Below are 12,395 nucleotides of genomic sequence, written 5' to 3'. Positions count from 1 at the left end.
TTGCAATTCAGAATTATGTGCAACTCTCAATGGCCACCATCAGAAAAGCGATGAGTGCACGTTATTAATTTGATCGCCCATCCATCTTCTGATGACAGCCATCAAGGATTGCATAGTATTTTGCAGTGCGGCCATGCATGCACCATAAAGGATCCTGGTTGATTGTGAAGATGGTCGCCAAGATCAAGATATCGAGAACTCAATCCACAATTTGTTACATAACAATAGGTTTAGACTCATATGATCAGCAGCTCTTAGTAAGAACAAAGTAGGGAACCAATGTTTGTGCCCTAAGAAAGGTGCCTAGCTACCAACCACCACACAACCAACTTATGATACTACCACAACAACCACCACCACGCACACAAAAGTAACATGGGCCTTCAGGCCTAAGAAGGATCAAAGTAGTAGAGCCATACTAGGAATTGAGATTGTGGCAACCAAGAGGATTATTCAAGAACTGTGAATGATCAGAATGAAATCGACAATTTAAAAGGTTATGATTGTTTCTTCACAAGAATTTATACAAAATGAGAATAGGTAAAATGCCCATGCATAAGTGTGAAGTCGTACCATATTATAGCTTCACAAATTATGCCAAGCCCGGATGCCCAAGGGACATGTTTTAAGTCGGAGGGGCCACCTCAAAAGCTTGAAACTGAGTGGGATTTGGAAGTTATTAAGATGGCATATAGACAGTAATGGAATCGAATGATACGAAAGTTTTGGCGGAACGGGCACTGAAACTTGGGTACAATAGGGTAGGGAAATTTTATTTGAATGCCTAGGATACTTCTAACTAAATTGTATGGTTGTAAACATTTTTGAATAGAAATTATTGGTACTTTTATGTATATATAGATATAAGACTATAGATCATTAAATGTGATGGTAATTGGTTTGACGCCTTAGTTGAAGTGATTGAAGCAATGTTATTCATAACTAATTGTTGCAGAATGCATGCCAATCACTTTATTGTTACTAGGAACATGTTCAAAAATTCCATGGGCATGACAGCATTAGTCATACGATTTAGATTCAAACTACTTGATAATTAGAGCGCAGACAAGCTTTTCAGTGAATGACCGAATTTCATGACCATGTTGGGATCGTTGAGAAAGATTTAATTAACATAAAGAACTTGCCCGCACTGTGCACACATTGCAATTAGTGCAATAAGCAAGCCTGGCGTATCATAAAGCCCTTCCTCAATTAACATCCCATGAGCATGTCTCCACATTCTAAGGTCCTCAAAATCCCTTCAAACCTTCTAAATGGTCGAAGCATTGGCTTCTGAAGGAACCTGCTTTACCGCAATTTGTGACATCATAAGTCCATGATGTTTTCAAAATTCGATCCATGGGTGGCTCGGGCAAATTGATCTCATTGAATGTAGAATGCACCATATGGACAGCATGGCTCTCAGCAACTAGCAGAAGTGAGGGCCATCTAGGCTCACATTATGAAGAAGATAAGATAGAAACCAAATCACTGAGATCAACTTACTTCCAAAACACTAAGATGTATATTACTATGCAGATATTATTAGATCCATGCAGTTCACCTTTCAACGTGAGTTTTGATTTTGACCATGTGGTTGTGGGTTAACGAAAAATCGGATGGGAGATATTTGAAACAGGGCGAGCTAGTGGCAAGATGAGTGGATTCCTTCCAACAAAATTGTCACGCCCCGAATCCATCTCCTGGGTCAACCACGTAATATAGCCGCATGAGCTCTAGAGCAGTGCCCTAAAGATTCATGCAAGGCCTAAGATGAACAAAAAATCTAATAACTCCACAATTAATCAATTAATCCAAATAAATAAATCCATCATGTCCAATTAATCAAACTGGTTCAGCTACAAATGTTCATCGGCATCAAAGAAAAATAAACTAACTAACTAACTAATACTTCTAATACTTGAACTCCGTACCCAGCCCATTTGAAACTACGCATCCTGCAACTCTAAAAAAAAGAAGAGGAGGTAGTAGCCTTACAACTTTGTAAAAATCTCCACACATCCATGCCAACACAATAATATAAGTTTGAAAATCGTAATAAATTGTCACACACATCATAAAATCACAAACTGACTATCAATAATACTCGAATAAACAGTATGTATATACATCAAATATCAACAGAAATATGGTCACTCAAAAGTGATATATTATACAATATTTATAATTCTACAATAGTATTTTCAATGCTTTTCATTTCATTTTAACTTGATTCAGATCAATAATCTTTTCGACTTTGGGCCAAATGCCGATCACGTTTTCTGCCTAGGACAAGGCCATCAATAGGTGTCATGTTTCCAACCCATAACGGGGCAACAGATAGTATTACATTTTTAGCCTGTGATTGGGTCTTCGAGGGTATCACATTTCTAGCTTGTGACAAGGCCTTCTATAGTATCATATTTCTAGCCTGTGATGGACCAATCGATGATAACAAGATCGGGCCAAAGTTCTTGTTCATTCAATCAAGTCTACATCCACACATCAATTTCTTTTTATTTCCGGCTTTAGACTAACTACGGTCACGTTTTTTGCCCATAATGGAGCAATTAATATAACATGGTTAGTCTAGAGCACCACATTCATTAATACAATTATGCAAGTATAAGTTATACTCATATATACATCCATCATACTATTAATCACAAGCACATGTGATCAAAATATGATTTAATACAGAAACCATCATAAAACTATTCTTGCTTCTTACTTATCTTGATCATTAGCATATATATATATATATATATATATATATATATATATATATATTCACACAAAATATCTATATCATGCAAGCCGGTGTACAAAGATTTTTACCTATTTGCTGACAACCCAAACAAACTAATTACCTGTCCACACCGTGATCTACAAACTGGGATGTGTAAAACTCTACTCAATGTCCTCTTGCCTAGAAAATTATTATCCTATAGAACCAGATCAACAATAAAAGTCATTCAAAGTATCCAACAACCCAGAACCTTCTACTAGTCCATGAAACAGTCCATCATCATGTAGCGACCCAGGATTACCCAACATGCCTTTTAACCCAGGATTTTTTCGAATCAAGCTAGAGAAAGAAAACACCAAGATAGAGAAATAAGAAGAGAGAGAAACTAAAGAGAGGGGAGAGAAAATAAGAGGAGAACTATAAGGCTCTCTCTCTTCTTCTTCCTAAACTAAGGAGGATGCTCGGCGGCAGCAACTGCTCGTGGCCGGCCACCCCCAACGATTGACGGCCCATGCGATGCCGGCGGTGTGCCATGCCCAGTGACGACCTGCCGAAATGGGAGAAAAAGGAAAAAAAATTGGGGAAGCTTATCCATGATTAATCCAGCGATTCGCCAGCTGAATTCAAGGTGGAACAGTGGCCTAACAATCCGAGAAAGGAAGAGAGGAAGCTTACTTTGCCTCCAATGAGCTCTTCTGGCTGTATCGACGGCGAATCCTTGAGTATTTCTCATGGAATACTTAGAGATTTAAGCCTCTAACGGAAGAGCTCCCAAGGTTGATGCCAAAGGAGAGGGAAAGAGAGCCTTTGATCGGCTCAAACAGGGAAAGTTTCGATCGCCCTAGACTCCTCCCTCCGGTGGAATCGGAGGAAGAAGTCAAAACAAGAAGAGAGGAAGACTCCTCCCTGCCGCACATGCCTGAGCACATGATGTGGCCCAGCAGCCAGCTTAGGCCCAAAAATAAAAGGGGCTCTTACAGAAATATTGCTCTTTAAAAAGGAGACTTGGTATTGAATCAGAGGTCAGAATCTAGTTTGAACGAACTGGTGGTTTAGTTTTGATTGGCTTTGGAATCTTGGATGAACATACGAGGGAGTTGTCAGCTATAGACTGGACTGCATGTAGACAGAGGAGAATTTCCGAGCAAAACGAGGACCGAGCAAAAGAGGAAGAAATAGTCAATGACAGGGTCCTCTATCTTATCCTCAGATCCAAAAGTCATGAAATGAGGCAGGCATGGATATAATACTTGTAACTATATTAAATGGCCAATATTTCTTCTAGAGGAAAATTCCAAGATAAAAATAGAATTTTATGTGAAAATGGTTCCGAAGCTGTGTGTAGCTGCCCTCTTGTTGGCAGCCCGTGTTTTGCTGTTAGTCAGATGGCAAGGTTACATGAAAGATGTATGAAATTTATATAAATATTTTAGACAATTTAACTAGCATTACAAAAAAAAGAGCTAATTCCAACTGTTATTTGCCGATGCTACAAAAAAATATTGCTAAATTGTCTACCATGCCAATTTTTTTTTTTTTGGGGGGGGGGAAAAGCGGCAATTATATAGCTCTAACGTGAGTACATCCTGCCATGTCAAAATTTTTCAATATAATTCAGTAAGGTTGGAAAATTACGATGCCCGAAAGCGAAGGAGGAAGGAGCCTGGAAGAATCAAATAATTGAGATAGATAGGTCCACCGTGACATGTCCAACACGGGGTCGCGTCTGGAGATCCAAACCAATGACCGAGCTATGGTTACCGTGTGGGTCACCACACCGCCTCTAGGTGATGTGGCGGAAGGTGGGACCTGCTCGTGTCATTTTGCCCAACTAAAATATGTGGACTCATGAGTCATGGACATTAATCTTAATTGATACCGTATATTTATTATTTTTACTAAATAATTTTATATACTATATTTACTCTACTATTCTTTAAGTTGATATCTGCTAAAGTTCCTTCTCTCTCTCTCTCTCTCTTTTTTTTTTTTTTTTTGCTGAAACAAAAAAAAGTAAGGAGGGAGGAAGGGACAAGCCTACCCCCGCATAGCAGCCCCCACTCCGCTAGGAGAATATTTGATGCAGGCAGAAATAACCGTATATTGGGCACTCCGGCCGGTTTTACTCATACCCTCGCCATTCGTGGGCCGGTTCAGTGATCCTCTGGGCTCCGGCACGAACCCACCGTGTGAGTACGTCACACCTGGCACACCGAGACTACCAGCGGATCAGTAGCTCTTCCAAACCTCGTGTTTGAGTAGGGAGCATCCGATCTCTTCAATTTAATCGACGCCCGTGCGTTTCAAATTCGGAACCATTGGTTGGAAGTAAGGCTCCGTTCCGCTGAGCTACCATCTTAGTGGCAAGTTCCTTCTTTTTTCCTCGAGTCTATAAACTTATACAATGGTATCTCTTACATGTTATTATCAAAAAAGTGCATCCATAATTAGAACAAAATAATAAGAAATTAGTACTGATCGTTATTTCAAGTTTATAATAGCCAAAAATATATTTATTATACCAGAACAACAATCATTCTTATTCTCAATAATTATAATATATTATTTATCTACATCCTTCCTTCTAAAAGCAATCTATTGTAAGTTTTTCTTTCTTTTTTTAGTCAATGTAGATCATCAACAGACTTTTCTTTTTTTTTCTCTATATTTTTATATCAATTGTTTAAGTAAAGTTTCTGTTATTGATTTTTTAGGCATAAATCCAAATTGATCTCTGAAATAAATATTATTTTTCTCAATATTTTTGTAAAATTACCATTTTTCATAATTTTATAGAGTGACTCATAAGCTTAATTTTCTAATAATTTGAACAATTTTGCATGTAAATATTATTGATATAGATATAGATCGCAATACTTCTCCTCTAATTAATCATTCAGGATTATCTTGATTTTTAAAATTTTATAAAATAAATTTTCATGCCTATTTAATCAAATATCTTTCATGATTTTCCAACCTCAACAAGAATTTTATTTTGCTATAATACCTTACATTTTTGCATTTTTAACAAAGATAGCTCTACTCTCCTTTTATGAATTATACAAATAAAATCTTGACTTTTTTCTAATTTTAATTCTTCAATAAATTTTTTTAGTGGAATTTTCATTGCACGAGTCTTCTATGTGATGATGTCTTGGTCCCTTACATTGTCATTTTCCAAAGTAGGGACAATATACACACACACACACACACACATACTTATTGGCTGTAAAATTATTTACAGAGGAGTATTTACAAACTTTGTGCATAACTCTCAAATCCTTACATAGATACTGATATTACTATACTGACCATCATTAAAATTTATTGTTCAACATACAACACATGTATTACTAATGTCAGTATACTAGTACTTAGTTATCATTAAATTTTATTATCTAATAAAGAATAAAAATTTATTTATTATAACCTGTCATATTGTTAAACTGTATTTTGAGAGGAGAAAAAAAATATATTAGCGTATCATGCGAGGTATATGCTTGCATGATATCTTTATCGCTTAAAAATAGTTTGGCAAGACTTTTTGAGAGTCTTCGGTGGAAAAAATTATATGGAAAATTAATTCCCCACCCTGCTATAACAAAAAGTCCCTGATAATCGGTCCTAAAAACTTTAGTACAGTAACTTCACCAAGTTTGATTTCCGTTGAGCCCCTTTTATTAAAAAAAAAATAAAAAGCCAAAAATGCCCCCACCTACTGATCTCCCATCCCACTGAAGAAGAGGAACAAAAAGGGGTCGGGCCAGCTGCGGCCACCGCCGGCCCCAGCCCGTCCCTTCCCGAACCCCCTCCCGCAGCCCCGCCTCCGGAAATGCCCCCGCCCCTGCCCCCCTTCCGAACCTCCTCCCACAGTCGCACCACCGGAAATGCCCCCGCCCGCACGGTGGGGAGATGCCGAAGAAGAGGAAGAAGGGCGGGCCTGCGGTAGTCGCAAATGGCCAGCAGAGAATTCTTCTCCTCCCGTGAGGCCAGCAGCGCCGAAATGAGGCCGCGGTAGTCGCAGATGGCCAGCGGAGAATTCTTCTCCTCCCGTGAGGCCAGCAGCGCCGGAATGAGGCCGCAGGCCCGTCCTTCTTCCTCTTCTTCGGCGTCTCCCCACAGTGGAAGCGGGGGCATTCCCGGCGGCGCAGCCGCAAGAGGGGGCTCAGAAGGTGGCGGGGGTAGTCCCGATGACGCGGCCGCGGGAGGGGGCCCGGGAAGTGGCGGGGGCAGTTCCGGCGGTGCGGCCGCGGGAGGGGGCGGGCTGTGGCCGACGGCGGTCGGGCCAGACCCGACCCCTTTTTCTTTTTCTTCTCTAGTGGGATGGGAGATTGGTAAGGGGCATTTTTGTCTCATAATAAAATATAATAAAATATTGAAATATGGCTAGATCGGTTGTTAAACAACCGGTCAACAAAAATTAAAAGTCAGAAACCGGTCAAAAAAATGCACTAGTCATTAGTTTCCCCAAAATTATATTCTACATGAATAATGTGCCGTACATAAGGCTGATCATAGCTGTTCATTTTTTTTATAACGATCCATCAAGATGAGCGCTGCCTGCTACTGGCGGCGGCCACGTGGCCACGCTGTGAGGATATCATAGCCCAATGGATGAGAGCCAATGACAAACTCCTTTGTCCGCACTCTGTGAGAAGGTCCACGGTCCAAGTCTACCCTCCAAACCGCGTCCTTTCAGTTCCATGTCGCGACCCTGGGAGTTGCTTTAAGATCATCTCTCCTCCTCCTCCTGGAACTCCGTCTCATCTCCCCTCCTCTCCCTTCCCCACCACCACCACCACTATGTATCCTTCCAAACTGGACGCCGGTTATCCTCCGGCGATGGCGCCACCACCGACAACAGGCATCCCCATAAGCTCGACCAACCAATTCTATTCGCAACCCGGTCCTGCCACCTTCCATGTTGAAAATTCTCGGGCTTCCGTCTCATGGTCCACCGGCCTCTGCCACTGCTTGGACGATTGCAGCAACTGTAACACCCTCCTCTTTCCCAGACTCCACCTTTAACTCCCTCACTGCACCCGAATTTTAATCAAAAGCTCTTCTAATGCAGGCTGCATCACTTGCTTCTGCCCATGCATCACTTTCGGCCAGATCGCGGAGATCGTCGACAAGGGATCCTCCTGTGAGTCCTGACTTCCTTCAAGTTCTATGAATGTTTAATTCTTGGATGACTGATTTGTCTAGTATTGCCTATGTGGGACGATGCTGGATTTTTGTGAAGCGTGTGGTGCGAGTGGAGCGCTGTATACGTTAATACTGTGTGTGACGGGGTGCAGCTGCTTCTATTCGTGCTTCTATCGATCCAAGCTGAGGGCGCAGTACTCTCTGAAGGAGAGCCCCTGCAACGACTGCCTCGTTCACTGCTGCTGCGAGCTGTGCGCCCTCTGCCAGGAGTACCGCGAGCTCAAGCGCCGTGGCTTCGACATGAGCATAGGTTTGTATTTTTTTTCCATTCTCTTCTCTCTCTCTCTCTCTCTCTCTATATATATATATATATATATATGTCTCTGTTTTGTTCTCTCTAGCTCCCTCTCTCACACTCCTCCATCTCTCTCTCTATGCGCATATTCGTATGTATCTGTTTTGTTCTCTCTGTATATCCATCTATCTATCTGTATATGTTTGGTTCACGGGGGCGAGTCTTTGGGGTCTTTTGCAGGGTGGCACGCGAACATGGAGAAGCAAGGGCGGGTGGCGACGTTACCGCCAGGGATTCAGGGGGCATGAGCCGTTGATATTTCCAAATTTATCGGATGTCTCTTCGAGAGCTTAGAGTCTAATTAATCATTTCAACGGGGAGAGGAGGCATATATATATATATACTGTATTCCTTTCCAAAGCTTTATTGGGCTTTTAATGGGTTGATGATGACATGATGCATGCGCTGATGAATAAGCGGAAGCTTGGTTGCTTGTGGGGTTGTGGTGTTGATGTCAGTATCCAGAAATTCTAGAGTTCTTGTCTTATTTCCACCAGATTTGGATCCAAAATCTGGATCATACTTTCTGTTTGTTTCTGGTCATTCTTAGGTTCGATGAATCCAGCTCTGTTTTTTCTTATAAAAAAAATTATGATGGAAGAGGAGTCTCAAGTCGAGTGCAAAATCGAGTAATGGGTCAGGTTAATACCTGACCTGTTGATAGGCCTAATTTGAATTTTTTAGGACTCATTTTGTTTCGGGAAAAAAATTTTCCTCGCTAAAATATTTTTTCAAAAAAATGGTATTTAGAAAAGTTATTTTTGTATATTTTGTTAATCATAGAAAAATGACAAATCTCAAAATGGCATATATTTGGTCGAGCATCTATGTTTCTAAAAAAAATTTATATAATACATGTTATACCCTTAATAGAGGTAAAAAATTTATCCTATTCTATCTAAAAAATTAAGAGCACTTTTGAAAAAAACAAATTTACTCTCATTGTAAGGTGAAAGTTGAAATTTTCTATATTTCACATAGGTTTTTCTTTCTCATAAAATATAAAAATCTTATTCTTATAAGAAAGCTACTTTTCATCTCTCTCCTCTGAAAACCCGAGCCAAATATGAAATATTTTTCTATTTTTTCATTGACTACACTTTCTTCCTCCTCTTCCTGCTTAAGCTCTTTGAGGTAAGCCCATGGAGGAAGGATAGCATGAAACGGATCTAAAGTTTTTAGGCATATTTATCTTTTACTACATGAGAAGAACATATCGGCTGGGCCAGCATTTTGCACAAGTATCTAAATAGCTATTATTAAATCAATTTACAATATTGACTTACCAATCAAATTAAGTATATATGACCATTTCTTGGGACATTAAATAGGGCATCTAATTATAGAACCTTAATGACTCCCTCTGAAGATGCCAACGGTGGAACTCCTTTGGCTTTTCATTTTATCCTATTTTATTATTTATTTTTTTGATAAATAAAATATGAGGGTAATGCCACGCAACTTTTCAAATTAAACCTCCGGCTTTAGCTCTAGTGTATGTTCAAAGTAATATGGTGCCAACCAAAAGACCCAAATGCCACTGACACTTGGATTTACGTTTTTGCTGCATAAGATTTAAAATTGCTTCCAAAGATTAAATGGCCAAACTTAAGAGGAAAGATTTCTCTGATATCTTAATCAAATAACAACTTCGACCTGAACGCAATTACGAATTTTATAGGGGATGCAAAAACAAGAAGGTAGAAAAGGTGAAGCAGTTAGAGATGCGAGCATATAAGTTGTTGACTATTCTATTGCATTATTCATTTTTAACTTCTAGATTTCTAGTCATGTACAAAACAAACATCATTTTTTTGCAGATAAACTGTGTCTGCACTTCTTGGAATAGGTTATACGGCTTATGGTTAGAGATGTCAATTGAGTTGATTCGAAGTCAAATTTTGCATTATTGGGAGAAGTGCTGGCATTTGACTTGAGAAAAAGATGCAAAAGTTCTGGCCACATTTCATTTGAAGTCATGATTGTAAACCCAAAAAATTAAGAAAAGAATGGAATCTTTAGAATGGATGCATTATTCTGGTCATGTATGTAATAAATTTGTTGTAGAAGGCCTAGCTCAAAGATCTAATGAGCCTTATATGAACCCACCTAGACAGGGAACCATCTGGATAAAGGATTTAGGTCAGACTTGTTTGGATTTTTTTTTTAAAGGTAAACATCCCCTTTTTTTTCAATAAACAATTTGCTTAGATTTTTTTTTTACTCAAAGCCATCCTAAGATTTTTTTTTTTAAGTATAATAGCAACACGATTTCATCCTAGGTCCATTATTAAAATGTTCGCCTAATAATTTCTCCTCACTACCACCTGCCATTTTTGACCCAGGACCCCTCCCCGGTGCATATACTAGGTGAGGGGTGCCAACCAGCACACACAAACTTCATTTGGCAACTTCAAATAAATCAACTTCAAATAAGTCAACTTCAACTCACAACCTTTTATTTTGGCAACATCATCTACTCATTTAATTCAACACTTTGTATTTTATTTTATTTTTTTAACTAAAAATCAAAATATCATACATAACGTGTACGAATACAACCAAAAAAATTAAAAAGCAGCACATCACGAAGAGCCGTAGGCAGCTCCATCTCACCCTAGCTTCTATAGATGGTCCTCCGAATGGTTAACTACAAAAGATGCTACCTAATCCACCGCCCCATCTGCCTCTCCCTTGTATTTTATTCAGCAGCATCAAATAAAACAAGGAGGAATGAAGCAGAGAAGGGAACCGCGCACACACACACAAACACATAAGCAAGCCTTTCACATATATGATGCTTCACCGTTTCCATATACTCAGCTTCTCATTACCGCAACATAGCTCCTTGCATAACTGGTGGTTGGGTCGTCCCCTGGCCCCTTCTTTCCATATTCATTTGCCACCCTGCAAAATTCCCACCACCACATATCAACAACCATGACATCTCTTTCTCTATATATAGGGGAGATAGAGAAAGAGAGGAGAGAGGACACACACACACACACAGAGAGAGAGAGAGAGAGAGAGAGAGGGAGACCTATAGTCATGTCGTATCCACGGTTCTTGAGCTCTCTATACTCTTGACACAAGGCGCAGGCATCGCAGCACCAGTGAACACAGCAGTCGCAGCAAGGGGAGTCCGGCAGGTTGTACTGCCGTCGGAGCTTGGATCGGTAAGAGCACGAGTATATCCATTGGCACCCAGTCAAGAGCGCTATAATCACGTACAGTGCTCCGGCCGTCCCACATGCTGCGAGAATAAATCATTCACAAACGACACTTGGAATTATTTACGCGACTACAGGATCTTAATTTCTCATTTAACATATTTTGCTACCCCAATCAATGGAAAAATATGCTTCACTTTTTTTTTTTGAGAGAGAGAGAGAGGCTCGATGAATTATATGAAATATATACCGAAGGAGATGATTAAAACTTACAAGTTGTGCCTCTATCCGCTATTTCTGCAATCCGGCCAAATGTAATGCATGGACACCAGAAAGTTAGACAGCCTGTGAGAAAGAACATCTCGTATAGCAATGTTAGATCATTTCAAACCGCTGAAACAATAAGAATATTGTGAAGAACAGCTGTACAAGGAAGGAAAAGAAGCGAGGAGCTTACAATTTCCGACATCATCCATGCAGTCGCAGAGGCCTGTAGACCATAGTACTGGAACCGGGGATTGGACGTGATGGATATTAGGATTCAGCGTCACAGGCACCCCTGTCACCGGAGGTGCGGACTCAACTGGTTTGGAAGGATACATTGCAGTGGAGGGAGAGAGAGAGAGAGAGAGAGAGAGAGAGAGACGAGGAAGCAAGAAACAGAGGTTGAGATGTATATATAAGCGTTGTATGAAGAACAAGACAGAAAGAGATGAGTTGCTCTTCATATGATATCCATAAAAGTAGACTCCGTTCATGTTCTGGCAAAGCGGTAAACGCGGATTGGGGATGATAACAAGGGAGGAGTGTTAAAGAATGTGATTACGAGTTGAGGTGACCAATTTTAAATTGACAAACAACCCTAATAAACAAAGACTCTCAAGATAATCACTTTGGATGGTCCGGACTAGCCGGCCCCTATGCTCACATAGAAAAATTTAGTCATAGCTAGAATCTCAACTGTGAAAATTAA

The 12,395-nt window shown here is 40.0% G+C and overlaps 2 protein-coding genes across 2 annotated transcripts; one reads left to right on the top strand and one right to left on the bottom strand.

Moving 5' to 3' along the window:
• Window positions 1-7,499: 7,499 nt before the first annotated feature.
• LOC103700404 (cell number regulator 2-like) lies at window positions 7,500-8,748 on the top strand. Its single transcript, XM_039131693.1, has 4 exons — window positions 7,500-7,742; window positions 7,824-7,895; window positions 7,995-8,207; window positions 8,433-8,748. Exons 1-4 carry the CDS (start codon window positions 7,553-7,555, stop codon window positions 8,498-8,500), a joined length of 543 nt encoding a protein of 180 aa, XP_038987621.1. The 5' UTR covers window positions 7,500-7,552; the 3' UTR covers window positions 8,501-8,748.
• Window positions 8,749-10,670: 1,922 nt separating this feature from the next.
• LOC103699715 (cell number regulator 10-like) lies at window positions 10,671-12,160 on the bottom strand. The gene is made up of 4 exons (XM_039131692.1): window positions 11,880-12,160; window positions 11,696-11,767; window positions 11,293-11,505; window positions 10,671-11,159 (listed from the first exon to the last, which is right to left on the bottom strand). Exons 1-4 carry the CDS (start codon window positions 12,148-12,150, stop codon window positions 11,083-11,085), a joined length of 633 nt encoding a protein of 210 aa, XP_038987620.1. The 5' UTR covers window positions 12,151-12,160; the 3' UTR covers window positions 10,671-11,082.
• Between the last annotated feature and the right edge of the window lie 235 nt (window positions 12,161-12,395).

Source organism: Phoenix dactylifera, chromosome 11 (assembly GCF_009389715.1).
Source record: "Phoenix dactylifera cultivar Barhee BC4 chromosome 11, palm_55x_up_171113_PBpolish2nd_filt_p, whole genome shotgun sequence".
Classification (NCBI taxonomy): Eukaryota; Viridiplantae; Streptophyta; class Magnoliopsida; order Arecales; family Arecaceae; genus Phoenix; species Phoenix dactylifera.
This window is presented reverse-complemented; position numbering and strand designations above follow the sequence as displayed.

Coding starts and splice junctions, on each gene's coding strand:
- LOC103700404 (XM_039131693.1), top strand. CDS start 7,553: ATGTATCCTTCCAAACTGGACGCCGGTTATCCTCCGGCGATGGCGCCA. Junction 7,743..7,823: donor CTTGGACGATTGCAGCAACT/GTAACACCCTCC, acceptor CTTCTAATGCAG/GCTGCATCACTTGCTTCTGC. Junction 7,896..7,994: donor CGTCGACAAGGGATCCTCCT/GTGAGTCCTGAC, acceptor ATTTTTGTGAAG/CGTGTGGTGCGAGTGGAGCG.
- LOC103699715 (XM_039131692.1), bottom strand. CDS start 12,150: ATGAAGAGCAACTCATCTCTTTCTGTCTTGTTCTTCATACAACGCTTA. Junction 11,768..11,879: donor CATGGATGATGTCGGAAATT/GTAAGCTCCTCG, acceptor TCTTTCTCACAG/GCTGTCTAACTTTCTGGTGT. Junction 11,160..11,292: donor TGGATACGACATGACTATAG/GTCTCCCTCTCT, acceptor GGAATTTTGCAG/GGTGGCAAATGAATATGGAA.